This window comes from Diadema antillarum, unplaced genomic scaffold (genome assembly GCF_040938485.1).
Source record: "Diadema antillarum isolate AM-2024a unplaced genomic scaffold, OU_Dant_1.0 seq00000098_RagTag, whole genome shotgun sequence".
In the NCBI taxonomy this organism is placed as follows: Eukaryota; Metazoa; Echinodermata; class Echinoidea; order Diadematoida; family Diadematidae; genus Diadema; species Diadema antillarum.
Window position 1 is genome coordinate 1939541 of NW_027271187.1, and position 19099 is coordinate 1958639.

General features: G+C 36.6%; 1 protein-coding gene across 1 annotated transcript in view; it reads left to right on the forward strand.

Annotated features, from left to right (window-relative positions):
* Positions 1-19099, forward strand: part of LOC139726794 (G protein-coupled receptor kinase 6-like) — a 120580-nt gene that overhangs the window by 68950 nt on the left and 32531 nt on the right. Inside the window, exon 3 of the mRNA XM_071637786.1 lies at positions 16205-16311. Coding sequence (XP_071493887.1) covers positions 16205-16311 — 107 coding nt within the window. The remainder of the gene's footprint in view (positions 1-16204; positions 16312-19099) is intronic.

A 19099-nucleotide genomic window follows, 5' to 3' on the forward strand; every position in this document is an offset into this window, starting at 1 on the left:
GGCATTATCAGCATTTGGCAACAATTCGTGAACCTCTTTGACCCTGTTTTGATTATCAATATCACTCTTGATGGTATTGATAGTTGTACAGTAAGGGGGGGGGGGAGGGGAGATATTTTAAAGAGATTTTAAAAATGCCGAGGATAAAATGGATACAGACAGTATGAGATAGGAATGGAAGCACATTTTGTGGTATTCACATGCAGTGTTGCCTGTATGTTTTATGTTCTCTCTTTATAAAAATCAAAGAAAATATTGCTTTTGAAATAACTTTTTTTATTTAGATATGATCTTGTATTCTCAATATATGTTTTTTTTTCAGTCTTGATGTTTTTATTTTTATTAGTGTCATAATCATAATATTATCATTATTATTGTTATCATTATTATCATCATTACTACTACTACTACTACTACTACTACTACTACTACTACTATTACTCCTACTACTACTACTACTACTACTACTGCTATTACTACTACTACAACTGCTACTACTATTCTTATCATCATCTCTTGAAAAAATTGTAATTAGGTGATCCGAGTATCCTCTCGGATCACCTTCTGTATCTGTACGGATTCTTTGTTGGTGGTTCTTCTTCTTCTTCTTCTTCTTTCTTTATTTCTGGACAAATTTTGTGTATCGATTAGCTCAGAAAGTATTCTTCCTATCAATTTCAAACTTATACCATATATGTATCATGTCCCAAAGACGACGGGTCTAATAAAATCATAGTGATCAGTCGACCGTGACGTCACTATGACGTCATTATATGAAAACACATTCTCAATCATATCTCATCAATGGAATGGAGTTTTTCAATGAAATTTACGTCACATATATTTCAAGTTATGCGCATTGTACTCATATTCTCAAAATTCATATTTTCTCTTAAAACGCGCGCGTTGAAATATTTGTATGCTCAAATCGAGCTCAAATTTTTTTTGCACACGTTTCAGACCATTTGGAGCATTTTTTTAAAAATTAAAAAAATTGGACGGACGCGTACGCGTGCGCACATATACGCACGCACAGCTCATATGCAATAGAAATTTCCCGTTTTTTTACATTTATCGGATGCCTGAAATGTCAAGGAATATTTCTACCAAGTTTCAAGTCAATCCAACTCAATATGACGTCATACGGGCCCGTCAAAGTTGAAATTCCGCGCGCGCGTCAATGGCGATATACAGTGCAACAATGCCAAAAAACCACCAATTTTAAATCCGATATTACTCGTCAGGATGGACGGTGACCCCCCATTTTCTTTTTATATTCTGAAAGCTGATGAGTTGTACATGTCATTTCATGGGTTGGCGATGCCGAAAAAAATGATTAAAAGATATCAAATTTCTTAATAAAATAAAAAAGGTAAATTTTCAAAATGACGTCATCAAGTTTCAAGTTCACTCAAGCGTATCACACTAATCCTTTGCCAATTTTCACCCAGATTTCAGTATGATGTAGCTTATTAAATACTCTTACATTAATGTAATAACAACATTTTGATTGGATGACGGCATCACCTCGTAGAAATGGATTAAAAGTAATCTTGTCAAATTTGACCATTTTACGTGTTATCTCTATGGGAATGCAGTTTTTCTGGAAATGAAAATTGACATGACTATCTTTATCGAACACTAGCTCCCTTATGCTTCGGTGAATTTCTCCCAGATTTTAATATGTTGTAGCTGAGACTTTGGGCTATCGTATGTGTGCCCTCCATTTTTTCATTTCATGTCGGGATCACGTCCCAAAACTTGGTTGAAATTAAAGCTTATCTTCGATGTATTGAGATTTTCCTTTCTTTTTGCAATTTTCTTTGCAATACCTCAAGAAAAACAAGCTCTATCAGCCCAATATTTTGCACATGTTTAGTTCATGTCACGTACATTATTTCATAAAATGACAACTACTTGATCAGACGCCATCTTGGGTATGTAAATTAGGGTCAAAGGTCATAAATGTTTTATCTTGTATCTTGGTGAATACATGTCCTATCTTTCCCATATTTTGCACACGCAAAGACCATGTTACAAGAATCATTTCACAAAATAACCACTTTTTGCTCAGATGCCATCTTGTCTGTGCAAAGTGGGGTCAAAGGTCATATGTACTTTTTTTCTCTATCTTCGTTATGACGTGTTATCTCTAGGGGAGGGAATTTTTCTAGATGTGAAAATTGACATGGTTGTCTTTATCGAGCACTAGCTCACTTACCCTTCAGTGAATTTCTCCCAGATTTTAATATGTTGTAGCTGAGACTTTGGGCTATCGTAATTGTGCAATTCGTTTCTTCATACGACGTCGGCATCATGTCAAAAAACTTGGTTGAATTTAAAGCTTATCTTCGATGTTTTATGATATTTCTTTTTTCTGAAACTTTCTTTGCAATAACTCAAGAAAAACAGCATTTATCACCCCAATATTTTGCATATGTTTATTTCATGTCACGTACATTATTTCATAAAATAACAACTACTTGATCGGACACCATCTTAGGTAGTTAAACTAGGGTCAAAGGTCACAAATTGTTCATCCTGTATCTTGGTGAATACATGTCCTGTCTTTCCCATATTTTGCACACGCAAAGGGCATGTTACAATAATCACTTCACTAAATAATCACTTTTTGCTCAGATGCCATCTTGGGTGTGCAAAGTGGGGTCAAAGGTCAAATATACTCCATTCTGTATCTTCGTTAGTGGATACGGAATTCGGTACCAAAGATGGCAAGTCTGACTTCCTTTTCTAAATGAGAATCCAAACATCACACGGCCAATGTCTCCTTGACACAAATGAAACCGGTATGATCATACCTATTGGGATCAGGACTCAAATCATTAATTTTCGAAGAGATCGGATCACCTAATTTGTCAGTGTTGACAAATTCCGGTTCTAGTTGTGTATTGATGTTTTTATATACTTTGTTATATTTGGTAGGCAGAGGTCAAGTTCAGATCCAGAATTGCATTCCACATTTCATCCTTTTACCTGGATTGTGCAAGGTTCCTGGATCCATGTCTTTTCTGTTTGTTTGTTTATTTCTCTTTTTTTAAGAGTCAAATATCTCTAACATTGGAGACATTCTTTCACATGCGACCTTCCGATTACACACGCTCTGTAATTGGGAAGGAGAGTCTCTCTTCGTAGACTAGCAGCCGTCAACGTTGGCTCTCTCCCCAGGAGCCTGGTGTAGGCATGAAGTAGGTCACTCATTAGGCAACCAGTGAATGAATCCAAGGCAGTTTCCTCCTGCAACATTTTAATGAGGACAAGGACCGTACCACACTCTCGCCTGTCCATCCATCCATCCATCCACCCGTCCATCCATCCATCCATCCATCCATCCATCCATCCATCTATCCATCCATCCGTCCATCCGTCCATCCATCCATCCATTCATTCATCCATCCATCCATCTATCTATCCATCCATCCGTCCATCCATTCATTCATTCATTCATCCATCCGTCCATACATCCATCCATTCATTCATCCATTCATCCATCCATCCATCCATCCATCCATCCATCCATCTGACTGCCCGGCATTATGTCTTCCTGATACACTTGGTTACTGGCTGTAACATAATGCCCCCCCCCCCCCCTTTCCAAACTGACTCTATGTATTGTTCGCCTGATTGAACCTCTAATGATGTAATGGGTAAAAGCCCAGTTGTTACCAATGGTGAATCTTCATAAAGCCACTGTGTAACTATTTTGTCCACTTACTCAAAGTAATGAATTCTTGGCATTATTCAAAAGTTGTTTTTAATGCACCCCATTGCCAAGTCGTCCTTCATCGACGTAAAGAAGCACAGATTACTCAGTGTTTTAGTGGTAGCCATGATAAAAAATCATGGGCATATATACGATTGTATTACATACTCAGTCGGATTCGAATGTACGCGCTTTTCAATGAGGAAAATGTAATGTTATGATTGTAATTGAGTCATTTCTGTTGTATATGAGTACCAAAGAAATTCCAGTACACCTGATGAGTTGAATCAGTGTGTATTGTGGGTCGTCAGGATTAACATCACATTCTGTCTCTGGTACCTCATCATTTACCACCTGATAGTTGTACGTGTAGGTAATGTGACATTTGCATAGTTATGTCAAATACACTGCAGGTTGATAGATCAATCACGTATTGGTTTGTTCTCACCATTTTGATTGATCACGCGATAATGAGGGAGTGATAAACTCCCCACTGTAATTGTCTACACCGGGCCCCCGTAAGTGATGTGAATGGGTAATGTAGAGCTGCCCTTGCAATCAGTTTCTCCTTGATAATTTTTGGATGACTATACTGGCACGCCACTGAAAAGATTGAGACAATCTGTTGGATCTGTGTTGAAGGCAATGATGTATCTAGATGCAAAAACTTGAATGTACCCTGAATGTACCCTGAACATACAATGTAGTTTAGGTTCAGTGAATGCAGAAATACCAGAAGACAAATTAGTGAGGTTTGAAGAAAATTGGGCAATTATTCTTTTTTTATTTAAAAAAAAAAATCCATTTAAATCCATGAATATGCCATCATCACTAGATAAGAAGGCTACAACCATTTGTGAGGTCACACTTGTGGAAAGATAAACATACAGTATATAGAAAATGTGAAGAGATATCCTGAAAATTTCACTCTTGAGATGAAGTATACATTCCCTTGACTGGTAACCAACATATGTTTAGGGTAATGATATTTTCCATGCCTTATGCAGGAAGTGAGTTAAATGCGCTTACATTATAGTAGAAAAAAGATTAAAATATGTAGAATTCTCTTTAAAAAATTTCTTTATGTTGTTCCACCACTATTACATCGTGAACTTTTGTAGCATTCCTTTTCATCTAATGACAGCTTGTGAATTTAATGAAAATTTTAATTAAAATGCAGAACTTCCGAACTGAATGATCAATTTTCCTCAAACTTCACTCCGTGTTCTTCTAATATTCTCTATCAACTGATTCTGTATTAATTCATTCCACATGTACACTGTAATATCGTGAAAATGTCAACCTATGACTGAATTTGCACATTGGACGAAAAATGCAATTTCATTCAATTCCATTCAATTCAATATTTGGGATGATTTCCCCTGTAAGATTTAATAAGAGGAATGCTGTCTTTGTAAAACTTCCTTGTCTGTCAGTTGTATGAGTTGGAGGAAAAAAAAAATACTAAATTTCAACAGATTCATAGCCTCTTGTCTGTTGCCCTCTTTTCTCTTTATTTGCTTTGATATCAGCACCTGTGTAGGTTTCCTGAAACTCATTGAGAAAAGGGGTGGTAATTCCCCTAAACTTTTGCATCACAATAGCCTTCGTGCAAGACTTTTGTTGGGTGGATTTGTCTGCCTAACATGTAGCCAAGTGTGCTGGGATGGTGGTGGTGGTGGTGGGGGGGTAATGGAGGAATTTACTGAATGCCAGTAAATAGCAACTACAACTGAGTGCGATTGTGCGTGAAGTGTTACAAATGATAAGGTGTACTGTAGCTGTTGTGATCACCTTGCAACACGGAAGGTACATACAGGGGCAAGGAAATGGACTTGTAACTGTATGAATATGAAGCTTTTGATTGCATTAAAACCTATTCACCAAGATGTTGTACCCACAGGTACATATTTGAGTATAAAGTACAAAATCAGTGGCAGTTCTGAAACCTTTGGACACATTGTCGCTACATTCGTGTGTCTCCCCCATCTGGTTTTCCGCAGAATCTCTCTTGTGTGTGGAGCAAAGTTTACCCAATTCGTTTCCTGTTTGGAAAGCACTTAACACTCTCATGTATGTACTGATCCCCAAAAGACTCTCTTCGCTGCTGAATAAACGGAACCTCGATGAATGGTCGTAATGAAAACAAGCAGAATTCGGGCCAACACTTGTAGGAATATGTTTCTTAATCAGCACAAAAGTAGTACTGATCAGATCGTGTAATTAAGGTGGACAAATTTTTAATATACATATACATGTATGTGTAGTATATATATTTTTGTCTATATTTTGTCAATATTTTATGTCCAGGTATTTGCGAAGGGCAAGATGACTCTTTGGACAGCTATGCTATTTACAAAGTGACTGTGTTGATGTATTGGGTCTGTAGGGTCATGTTCCCAAATTAGGAGATACAAGGATATTACCAGAAAACACACTGGTATATGTTTTAACAACTGAACATAAATAAAGGTTTCTGTACTGTGCATGAAATACAGAAGACTGAACAAGAATATTACCAGATAAATCTCAAGGTTTGTAATTACTGTGTAGTACTGTGTATTTAATGTTGAATACAAGCAAACAAATAAGCAGATGAACAAATCTCAGAATGCAATAGCACCCTTCTACTTCTGAGCTCATGATATTTCAGAGTTCAGTGGATTTAAGGCCAGATGCTGAAACTGTAAAGGGCTTATATATTGTAGATCCCATTTTGCAAGGAGAGAAGTTGATTTCTTGCAAAGTGCCTGCCTGTTGGACAGATGCTACAAATGTAAGCATCCGTTTGGTTCAATGAGGGAGTGTTAGGCCATTGTTCGCTCTTTTGTGTGCTGTTGTTAAACCCGTTTGATTCATGCAGATGAATGCGTGGACATAAAAGTTGAGGATAGGGAGGAGGAGACCATTCAGTCTCGGTGCTGACGCGACGGCGTGACTATCTGTGCATTCGTGTGGAAGGAACGAGGGGAGTGTAGACAGATAGATAATACACAAGTCATTCTCAGGCATAGAAGTGAAAATTTGATAAAGAAGTAGTTCATGCACATGAAAATTACTTCCCAGACTCTTCCCCGTGGTGATGTCATGGTAACCATGGCTGGACGACGATAATGCTCGAAGGAAGAAGATGAGAAGCAGAAGGAAGAGAGCGGGAGAGAGAAGAAATAGAGACAGGAAGAAAGATAGAGGAGGAGGGGGGATGAGAATGAAGGGGGTGAATGAGTTAAAGGGGAATGAAACCCAAATATATAGTGTGGATTGAGTCAATGCGGAAATATTGATGGAACACATCAGTTGTGTGGAAAATTTGACAATCTGTTGAAAATTTGTAAAACTTTGGTACAGCCATCACTGGATAAGAAAACTACAACAATTTGTGATGTCACAGGTGGACAATAATTTAAAGAAAATATGAAGAAATATCAATATATATCTTAATTTTTCTAGCACCATAAAAGAGCACTTACAGCTTACCTCTTTTAGGAGGTAGAGAAATAATATTATCCTTAACATAGCATGTATATCAGCAAATGGAACTAATGTTTACTTTTCATAAAATGTGAAATTTTTGGGAATTTTCTTTGTGGTTTTGTTGTCCTGCTGTATCATCACAAAGTTTTGTAGTCCTCTTATCTGCCAGTTTCAGTTCAGAAACTTTAAAAATCCATTACTTTTGAACCAATTGTCCGATGTGATAATCAGAAAAAATTTTGAACTTTGTTTATATTTTCTGTATGTTGTAGTGTATAATGATGCCCTAAACTGTAGTAATCTTCTTGTCCAGTGATGAATGCACCAGAATTTAAAAATTCATTACCTGTGAATTGATTGTTTGATTTCTGTCAAACTTTCGCTGATGTGTTCTACTGATATTTCTGCATTCACTCAATCCAAATTTGGGTTTCATTCTCCTTTTAAAGAAGGGGTGGGGTGGGGCGGAGTCAAGGTGTTTCTTGTGCAGTCATGTGTGGTGAAGCCTGAATGTGATTAACCTTGTAAGAAGAAATGCAGATAGATGGGGAGCCGCAGGTGAATTTATGCAGAAAGAACGGCTGTCATGACAACCAGAGACAGGTCAAGTTGATTTATCACATAATCAGAATAAGAAAAAACAAACAAACCAATGGATGAAGTGATGGATAAAGAAGGGTGATTCAATGAGAGAGAGAGATTCCAACTTTGTAAATACTATATGGTCAGTTTTACAGTAAAGGGTGTAACTTTGATGTGGCAAGGGTCAAAAATTAAAGTTATGTGTCCATTTTTATCTTTGCCTTTATTTTATATAGGAATGTCTATATTTTCAATATTTTGTCATTCCAGAGCTTAATTCTTAGGCTAAATATGAAAAATGAAGTGACTATTATGCAATTTTAGATAAATTTAGGTAAAAACAACAAGAATGTTTTGGTCACCCACAGCAACCAAATGAAGATAAATGGTGGAGGTAATGCAACTTTTCATTTGCTGTGAACATATATTTGAAATATCAAAACACTTTTCCCCCAACAGATATTCGCTCTTGCAATTATTTGGATGTGAACTTCAAATTCCAAGGTAAAAATGGTACTTGACAAACTATTTTTAAGTTAAAAGAATGTTCTAGAAGCAAGAGCCACTCTAAACATAGCCCTAAATTATCTCTTGGTAACAAACATTTATCAACCCAAATCCCAAAGAAATTTGATTATTTTTGACAAAGTTGAAATTTTCAGACTTGTGAGTTTCGGAGGCTTCAGTTAACAAACTAGTGTGTTTCGGAGGCTTCAAAACTGCTAACACAAAGTTCTAGTCCTGTATTCACTTAAAATAATAAAACTACAGTAAGCAACTATCACTACATGCTAGAATAAGAACAAGGCATCAATAAAATGTGAATAACAGTATACAGATGTACATTTTATGGCAGTGCATAATGTTTACCCTTCATACAAATTGTACTTATTATTATAAGGAAATTGGCTTCCACAAAAGTGAATAACAAACTGTGTACACTGTAAGCAATGCTCAGTTCGAATTTATGACATTACATGAGGCAATATGATTCTAAAGGAAACTGCAACAGTAGCAATAAAAGTACACTGATTAGGAACATCTTTCTTTTCTTTTTTTTGCGGCTTAAAGTTAACAGCAACGCATGTTTCGGAGGCTTCATCATGACTGTTAACATGCAAAAATGGTCCATTTTAAGGTGATATGAAGTACTTTAATGCAGCTGATTGTTTCCAAATAACTAACAATGTTGTAACATGTAAAATAGTATTTATTTGTATGCAGAAAAAAAGACTTTCCAACATATATGTTAAGAGACAAAGAAAAATATTTTAAATCTTTATGCTCAGTTGTATACATACACTGTATTTGCATATCCATGACTTTGGCAATGCAGAACATGATTAGGCTACAAACATGTACAGCTGTATGCATTTGTCAAACTTTTCATCATAATGCAGTAAGAATTACTTTCAATGAGTTAGAACTGTAGCTATAGACTTAATGCAAAGATTATGTTTGCTTGCTTTATAAGTGCAGTTTGTGGGATGTATATTGACATAAACCACCAATCATAATTGTTTTATATACATGTGAAATCAATTTCAACTGTTGATGAGAAAGGGATAGAAAATAGACTATGTGATGGCATGACGGTTAGATTACAACATAGCATTGTAAAATATAGAAAGGGGAAAAAAGGCTTATAAATCTTTTTTTTTGCATATGACCATGCCTGATATCCCCTACTATAGCTATCAAATGCAGTGATCATGGTCATAGAACAGCAATCTTAAACACCGATCAGCCATTCCATGTAAGGGTCATCATCAAACTGTCATCATCAAAATGGAGTTGGAATAATCAATATATTGGTGATATTATCATGGAGCTCAATAGAAATTGAAATGGTCAAGATCCCATTCATCTTTTTGAATCGCCTGTTGAAAAGATATATGTACATACCCTACCCATGACTGTGTACGAATTTGAATTAAAAAAAAAATGTTGACCAAATGTATAGTTCCCTATAATATATGATAGTTAGAATTTTACTTTCTTTTTCTGTGGTATACATGTCACCCCTGTTTCATATCATTTTACTTTTCTTTTTTTTTTAATTCTTCAAAGGCTTCTTTTTTATAGTTATTTTATAAAATTCCAGTTTGTGTGACTCCTGTGACAGCTAGGAGGCCTGTTTTTGAAGGTACGCATTGAGAAATTGCTAACAGAACTTTTACTGTTTCTAAAAATGACAACCTTTTTAGCAAAAAATTAAAAAGCAGCAAATGTGTTTAGATATCTAAGTTTTTTAGAAACCCACAGGTTTGTTTTAAATAGTATATAAACCCACCCTTTGAATTTCAAAATAGTTAGGGGCTTGTAACTTTTTCCAGAAAAGCCAGGACTAAACAGATTATAAAGATTTCAATTATTTCAATATTGTTCTTCATGAACATAACTTCTCCAGTCACCCACCCATGTAAACTACATGTACCCCATGGCAACAGGCTATTTATAAGTAGAAGTCTATATGTCATTTATAAACGATCCTATCCCAACCATTACTGTCCATTTACTGCACTGAGAACTACATCCGCAAACATATCATAGAGTCTCACACATGTATGCGAAGAGATGTTTCGTAACACAAGTTACATTTTGTTTAATCAAAAATAGTCAAGTGGTTACTGCCAGCATGATAAAGTATGGAAAATAGGGTATAGTATCAAGATTGTGTTGCACCTTGCGTGCATCAGATCTGACATACAGATTGATATGAAAACCTGTCTGAATGAAGTAATCAAATGTCAAAATTCCAAAACAGTACCCTGTGATCCAAGTCACACCACAGAAATGATAATCTGCAAGATGTTAGCTATTTTCAAATCCAATCACAAATTTATTGATTAATTATTTTCCTCCAAATAAGTATTGGAAATGAAAGCCAAAGAACTTGTTAAGAAATGGAAAGCTGAAAAAGTCAAGATTTTAGTATGGCAAGAACAAATGCCATGTGAGTAACAATGGAATGGATTTGTCAATGGGTTATAAATGGACATGTAAAAGATTGTGTTTCGAAACTATTACACTCAGATGATAGTGAGTCGAAAGTGTAAAAATCCAAAAAGTATTTTCCACCATTTGCTCTGGATCATGCATAAAAGATACAACCTTAAATTCAAAAGTAATATATTTCTTAGTTAAGTGTATGCTTCCCTCTTGAATAACCATCTATTAAAGTCCTTGAATCTTCAGGACAGGAATAGTGTTCAGTTCTTTTTAAAAAAAAGTGTATTTAACACTAAATAATCAAGTAATTGTTTGATTGTCAAAGTCTAACCAGTCAAAAGAGTGATACAAATATGGTCACAACACTTCAACTTCTCTCAAGAGTAAAAATGAGTTATCCAACTTAAGAACATTGATGTATCCACAACTACTTGCTTTGTTGCAGTACTGTTGCATGATGTGGGCATGCACGCAAGCTGGAAGTCACTTTCATTACTCACAATATCTAGCCTGTTCCATTGTTTCAAAAGGAAACCTACAAAATAAATGCTTTTCATACATTTAAACAACTATCTACACCTTGCTTGAGGAATCATTAAGTCTCATTCAGTCCAAACATTTATTTGATAGACTTAGAATTACACAATTGTAATCAAAACATTCCATTTACATGCTGTTAACATAAAATGAAGCCTCCGAAATATCTGGAAAATTAATTTGGTATGCCTTATGTTTTTATGAAAATCATGTATGTTATGTAGAAAGTGATGGGTAAATTGTGTCTTTTTTGGTTGATATACACTGTTTAAACATATTTGTGGGGCAACATCCTCATCTGCTAATATTTTATTGCTGAATGAAAAGGTGAGTTATGTGTGACACGTCTGCACTGTTTAAGAAAAATAGGTAAATCGTATAGTAAATCTATATTGGTGAGTAAACAAAGCAGCCAGAAAACTGAATGTGATTAAATATCTTTAGATGTCATAAGCGATCATTGGGTGGGTGAACAATAAATCTAATTTGATGTTGTCCAGAGAAAATCACAAAAATGCAGTGTTAACATCCTTTTGAAGCCTCCGAAACCACTTTTTCTCTATAAAGTGTATCAGCTCAAAAAATTATTGCAGTATCATAATGTTTTTATTATTTTTGTTGTCTGTCCATGTCTGTTGATGATTTCATGGCATAATTTGGGGCAGACACTCAAAGAATTTATCAGAAATGTCAAATTAGATGTTTTTGCTGTTTCGGAGGCTTCAATGCGTCTCGGAGGCTTCACGTGTTAACGGAAAATTTATATTGTCTCCTATTTTCAGAGAGTTTGGCGGATCTTAACTATTTTTGGTCTATTAGGTTAGGGCCCCATATCCTACATTTTGACATATAGATTAGGTCGCTTCTCTTATCTATATTCATATTATTTGACTAAACACTTTGTTTCGGAGGCTTCAAAACTGCTAACGGAAATTTCACTTGATGGAATAAAATTATCACAAAATTTCAAATAGCCCTAGAATCAAGTAAACTTTGATGTAAGTCTAAAGTTTAGCTGTACCTTACTATTTTCAGCATAAAAGAAAGTAACCAAAACACATCCACTGATCATTACTGTCCATCAAAGTTTGTAAACAATTGTTAACGGAAAATGAAGCCTCCGAAACCTCAAATTTGAAGTCATAGTATTCTAAAATAAAGGGCCAGATACAAACCAAACTAATTTGGTCATTTCAATTGACCATACAACTATGCTTTTAACATAAAAAATTAGATCTCTGCAGTTGCTGTAGAAAATTATTAACATTTCAAAAATGTTATATAAATTTCAATGCAACAAAATAGTCATTTTTAGGGTACATATGTGACTGTCAAAACAAAACGCATCAATACCTGGACCTGATTATGCTACCCAAGGTGGTTATTCATAAGGTGACTCACATGGGAAAAAATCTTTGAGATCTGTAAATCTATGTGTTCAGGGTGGGCCAAAAGGCTAAAAATTGAAAGTTACACCCTTTACCGTAAAACTGACCATATACGTCATCTTTTTTTGCAGTGTTTAAATGACATGTCCAGAATTATATGGGTAGACGAACATAAATTTGCAAAATTCAGGCCTCATGAAAATACTCTTTCATCTCCTGTGACTGATAACGCAGTGTGTATCCTCCCCAAGGTGGGAAGTAGCCAACTTTTCATATGAAAAAGAGATACTCTAAAAGTGGAAATTGTCACGCTTGGTTGAGTAAGATGAATTTCAGGTGTTTTTAATTCCGCAAAATCAAAGCATCAAACAGTATGGCATGCTTTTATTTTCACGCTAGTTTCTAGTTGCAAGAAATCTGTGAATATTTCTACATCATGAAAATTTCTTGTTCCTCGACTTTGATTGTAGATCGCATATATTGCAACCACCCATGAATAATTGTCGCAAATGTCGAGATCTGCAGAGTAGCGTCCGGTCACAGAAGAATATGGCCTAAATAACTAGAGTGAATTTATAGCTACACATGATTATATGTATACATACAGATATTGAGGCTGATAGGTGGGAATGAATCATGTTGATAAACAGTTTGGATGGAGGCAAAGGAAATAAGAAAGATTCATTCTCAAGACACAAAACTTTAAAAAAATAAAAAATAAAAAAAGAGAGGGTTCAAGGGATTGATGAATTTGGGTGTCATGTTTCAAGGCAACAGTTTTTGCCAGCAGAAAATTGCCCCGTCACGGCTGGCAGGCGCATGTGCTCATTTGCGCAAAACGTCTTGCGCAGCCACGTGTGCAGGAACATGCTGGGAATGGGGACACAAAAAACACACATGATGCAGAACTTTGTGCAACTCATGAGGGGGGGGGGGGGGGGGGGGGCAAGACTCTGAGCCCCTCGATGTGCACTTTGTTTTACCGAGTGGAATTAACTAATCCGCAATGTCATTAACTCTTTGAGGCCCGCAGGGGGCGATACGTTTGCACACAATGTCAATGGGATTTAGAAAATGCTGGTCCTGAGATGGTTATACAGGATCTCCTTCCTCTAAATGTCTCGCCAAATTGGCAACATGAAGACTGATCTAGCGTAGCAGGTCAATGACATTCATTGGCATGACATTCCAAGGCAGACTTTGGTTTACAGATACTCAGTACTCGGCCAACTTGCCCTGTTCTTCAGATGACTTTTAATGTGTGTGCTAAAGTCCTACACTATTTTGTTCAAAAAGTCCGCATTAGAAAATGCAGAGAGAGAGAGAGAAAGCATTGTTGGATCATATAACAAGATATCAGATTTACAACACTTGACAGTAATTAAAAGCATCAATGCGTAATTTTGTTTTCTAGAATTTTCGGCTCAAATTCACAAAGGAGTTATAAATCAGATCCATAGTTTGAATTAACCCATGGACAAAAAACAAGCATAATACATGCATAAAAGATCGGCATACCTTGCATAGTACAGGTGTTTGCCTGTATACGGTATTGAATGTCTATCGCAGTACATGCATGTTTATGGAGAGGGAAAAATTGCATAATACATTGTATGTTCATTCATTCTAAACTGTCTCTGTGAATTTTGGCCCTTGTGAGTTTATTCTGCGAGGAAACCGATTAGACAAAAGAGTGAAATCCTCTTTTCTGTGCAGCAAATGTTTTTGAAGAGTACATAATGTGTCAGGATACGTACAAATCTAAGAACAAACAAACAATAAAGTACAATGTAATTACAAGTATGTGTAGACGTCAATACACTCATACTTGGACACTGCTCAAATTAATGAAACCAAGGTTGTGGTTGGAGAGTTTCTCGCTCTCTGCGTCAGATAATTTGTAGGAATGAATTTGGGACAGACGTTCCCCTGGCACCCGGCACTCGCCTCTAATTTTGCAGACAATCAAATTTGGTTTGAATCCCAGGACAGAAGTAAAACCTTTTGATTAAGCGATAGCAGTAGCCTGCACATGTGAATAATGCTGTGATCTTGCAGTTTAGTGATTCCAGCACAAAATGTGACTTCGATACAAAGCCTCTTTTGTACATCCGTAGACATAATGTGAGGTATATTATATGTGTAAGCAATCTTCTTTTTTTCTTGTCATGAAATGTGCAATGTTAAGATGCCATTTCATTGCGGAATATTGTAATGGAAGGCATCAGATTTCTAGATCTGTTGCCAATTGAAAATCAACCATGTTCATTCTGGTAGAAGTTTCATATCTTCTTGAGATTTCACACACTATGCTCTGTAAAGTGATGCCACTTTCAAAGTTTGTTGGCTGTGTGTGTGTGTGTGTGTGTGTGTGTGTGTGTGTGTGTGTGTGTGTCTGTCTGTCTGTCTGTCTGTCTGTCTGTCTGAATGGAGGGGGTACAAACATCACATTCAATATATTATGTGGACCAGACTTTGTGGAGCATAAAAACTAGGCCAAGGATGCATCACTATGAAGCTCGGCACCTAAATTTCCTTGATGAAATATGAATGCGAAAAAGAATTTACCAAACACATTCTGCAGCACTCTTTATAATCATACAGCAACGTCAGAATTTGAACAGAGTAGATAGCTCATGGAATTATTTTGAGTGACTTGAGTGGTGAGGTACAGGGTTTTATACAGTACAGTCAATCCTGTCTAAACACTGACTGCTCAAAGGAAGCACACACACACACACACACACACACACACACACACACACACACACACACACACACACACACACAATTATATACGGTCATTACATACAGGTGGTTGTTGTTGACAGGTTCAATTCTGTAGCCATTTTTAGTATTTTCAGTGTCCCATATTATTACGTGTAAACTTTAAATACTACATGTCCGTATGTATAGAGAAAACCTTTATTTGAAGTCATTTGTGTAAGCTAATTGGCTTGCTCCTTCAAATAATCACCAGTTCCCATAGCTGCAGACAAGTTTCAGCAGCAGTTGTTGGAATTACTACTTACAGGCAACAATGCCGGTAGCTCTGCCACTTTACTGCCGGGCAGTAATTGTCATGATACATGTCACATCAAGACAAGATCCCCTTATTTAAAAAACACAAAAATGACAAAAATATGGTGCATTTTTGTATGCTGTAGGCCTGCTGACGAGGTATGCATGCATGCAGAGTATGGGGTGCAATACTCATAAATTGGAGTTAGTAGAGAGTGAGGGTGAGCAAGACTCTTAATACTGACATGGGTGCTGGGATCAGTTCACTGCCCTGCAGTTCGTTGGTATTTTGTCAGCGATGTGGCGCTGCCCTGAAGTTCATTGATGTTATGTTAAGCAGTGTGGCACTGCTCTGGAGATAAGGCCGTTATCACGTGCAGTTACTCCCTCGATAAATGTCTGACTGTTTGCATAGAGTCCGCCAAGTCTAAACATAATGCCATAATATAAATTGTTATGATTGTGCTGTTATGCTGTCCTCTATACTTTTTACTAAATTGTAATTTTCACTCTGCTTCTCTCTCTGCAGAATTTGAGAATATATGTGAGGAACAACCCATCGGCAGGGAACTTTTCCGACTCTACTGCGACACGTGGCCAGAACTCAAACGTGCCATCACCTTCCTAGACGAAGTTGTAAGTCGCAGTCCTTGGCTTCGCGTTAGACAATTGGATGGAGTCGGCATGAGCTCTGTCTGCCTGCTTGTCTGTCTGTCTGTCTGTTTGTTTGTTTTTGTCTTTGTGTTTCTTTGCATTTTTGTGTCTGTCTAGAATGTTGTATGCGTAAGTTTTATTTTTCCCATCTCATGCGTTCTCTCCTCTGTGATAACGAGGAGATTGTCATATTCTCTGATCATCTTGTTTTGCGTGGTCTGCATTCAGATGGCAAAGAATACTGTATATGCCATATATTTCGCGAGTCTAAATTTTCGGGAATCGGGAATTCTCAACGATTTCGCAAGGTTACATTCGCGATAGTGGAGTCCTGTACTGAACGGAGAAGTGTACATGTGTACGTCACATTCACATCGGGATCAGAGTCAAATATTTTTCCATACAGTCTTTAATTTCGCGAATAGCATCTGACTCGCATATTCGCGGAAATAAAAACCTCACGAAATATTCGGCGTATACAGTATCACACCTTTAATCACATTTTAATCACATTCAAAAGAGTTTAGTACGGGCCATCCAAACACTATGAATAGGTCTCCTGCTGAATCCATATCCGCAAACGGCATTCCATTTAACAGCTGTGTGTGCCAAACTCTGTGTCCTGTCAAACAAACACAAAACTCTTAAGGGATGGTATAGTTTTGGTTGAAATCTGACAGTTTTGGTGAGATAATGAGAAACCTCTTATGAAATATGAAAGAACCTGTAAATCCAAGAGGAATTCAAAGTTTATTTGATGAAAATTCGTTCTGAAATGGCTGAGATGCCCAAAACAAAGCGATCTGAATAAAAGGTGGGACCCATGTCTTATTATGATGGCTTTGTATTACTTTGTTTTTTGGATGTCTCAGCCATTCCAAAACTGATTTTCATCAAATAAACTTTGAATTCCTCATAGAATGGTATGCTCTGTACTATTTCATAAGTAGTTTCTTGGTATCTCACAAAAAGATAAGCCCAATTCTCACCTCAAACCAATACTGTACCATCCCTTTAAAATGTGCATGTACAAGGGTGTGTACTTACATGCATGTACTATGTAAACACGTTTCCTGTTTTACGTGGGTAAGCTTTATTGGTATAGGTGAATATGAGGTCAAACTGAGGTCCACCACCAGTGCACCCCATTCCCCCCAAAAGATGTTTTTAAAAAATAGTGAAACTGTTTGGACAATGGCAGTACAAGCAGATTTGAAATCTCTTCTACCATAATATGTTTGGTTATGAGTGATACGAGAAACGTGATTAAAGAAGTAGGACTTCGTTTTGTTTTGAGATGGGCAAGAATGTAAAGCGAGTTCGTTTTTCCACTTTGCACACGAGCAGAAAAAGGCCGTAATATGTGATAACAACAGAAGAAGGTCATATGTGATAACAAGAGATGTTTGTTTTTTAATTCACTGAGATAAGCATCCCCGATGTAATGCTTAGTTCATGTCATCCTTATATAAATGGTGCCTGCAAGCCCTTCCACCTGACATGAACAAAGGGTTCAGTAAAGCCTAGTTAGTAGTATCTGGCAACAATGACAGAAGAAAGTTTGTTAATGCATTCAATGCAAAGCAATGAAATGGATGCTTCCCCATTAGTTGATTCATAGGCCATTCTGCTATTGAACGCATGTTCATTGTTTGTTTAAAAATGAATTTCATGTATCGTTACAACAGACAGGCATTAATAATCAAGAAATGAATGCAGTGCTTCAGCTACTGAGAGAAATAGAAAGGTTATTTGGGAAGTGTGCATAGGAGCTAATTGCAAACTGGCTTACAGCTTGATACAGCAGTGTTAAATATGTTTCGAAACTCATGTACGAAAGGATAAATGTTATCCGTCTGAAAGGGCACGTTCTCTGTCATCATTCCTAATCCATCATCTTTTGTTCTGCTGCTTTTCACGTTTTGTTTGTTCACATCGATCCTTCAAAGCGCGGCCTTCCAAATGGGGCCCGTCGGGTCTGCACGCAGATAAGAGCAGATATAATTTTCATTTGATAACCACAGTCACATACGGATGCTCGATTTTAACATCATGTTAAAGGACAAGTTCACCTTCATAGACATGTGGGTTGAGTGAATGCAGCAATATTAGTAGAACACATCAGTGAGAGTTTGAGCAAAATCGGACAATCCGTTAAAAAGTTATGAATTTTTGAAGTTTCTGCTCAGTCACGGCTGGATGAAAAGACTACTATAGCTTGTGATGTCCCATGAGTACAACGATATAAAAAAAGAATAAAGAAAATTCAACATATTTCCATTTTTCTCGCATAACAGAAGAACACTCGACTTCTCTCTTTCAGAAGGCAGGGGGAATAATATTACCCTTATCATACGTCAGTAGCAAGTTGAAGAAATGTGCGCTTTATTCAAAAAGTAAAGTTTTGTGAAATTCTCTTTTTATTTTCCTTATATAGTTGTACGCATGTGACATCATACACTGTAGTAGTCTTCTCATCCAGCAGTGACTGTGCAGATACTTAAAATATTTGTAACTTTTGAACGGATTGTCCAATTTTCCTCAAACTTTCACTGATGTGTTCTACTAATATTGCTGCATTCTCTCATTGAAATCCTTATATATATATGAAGGTGGACTTGTCCTTTTAAGTAATCATTCCTTGAGCAAAAGCCATATACACTGTTTGAGGAGTTACAGAGGTGGACAAATTCTATCTCATTGAATTTTAGTAAAAGGAAAAAAAAAAAAAAACCAGCATAGATGGGAGACAGAGTCATAGAAAGATTTC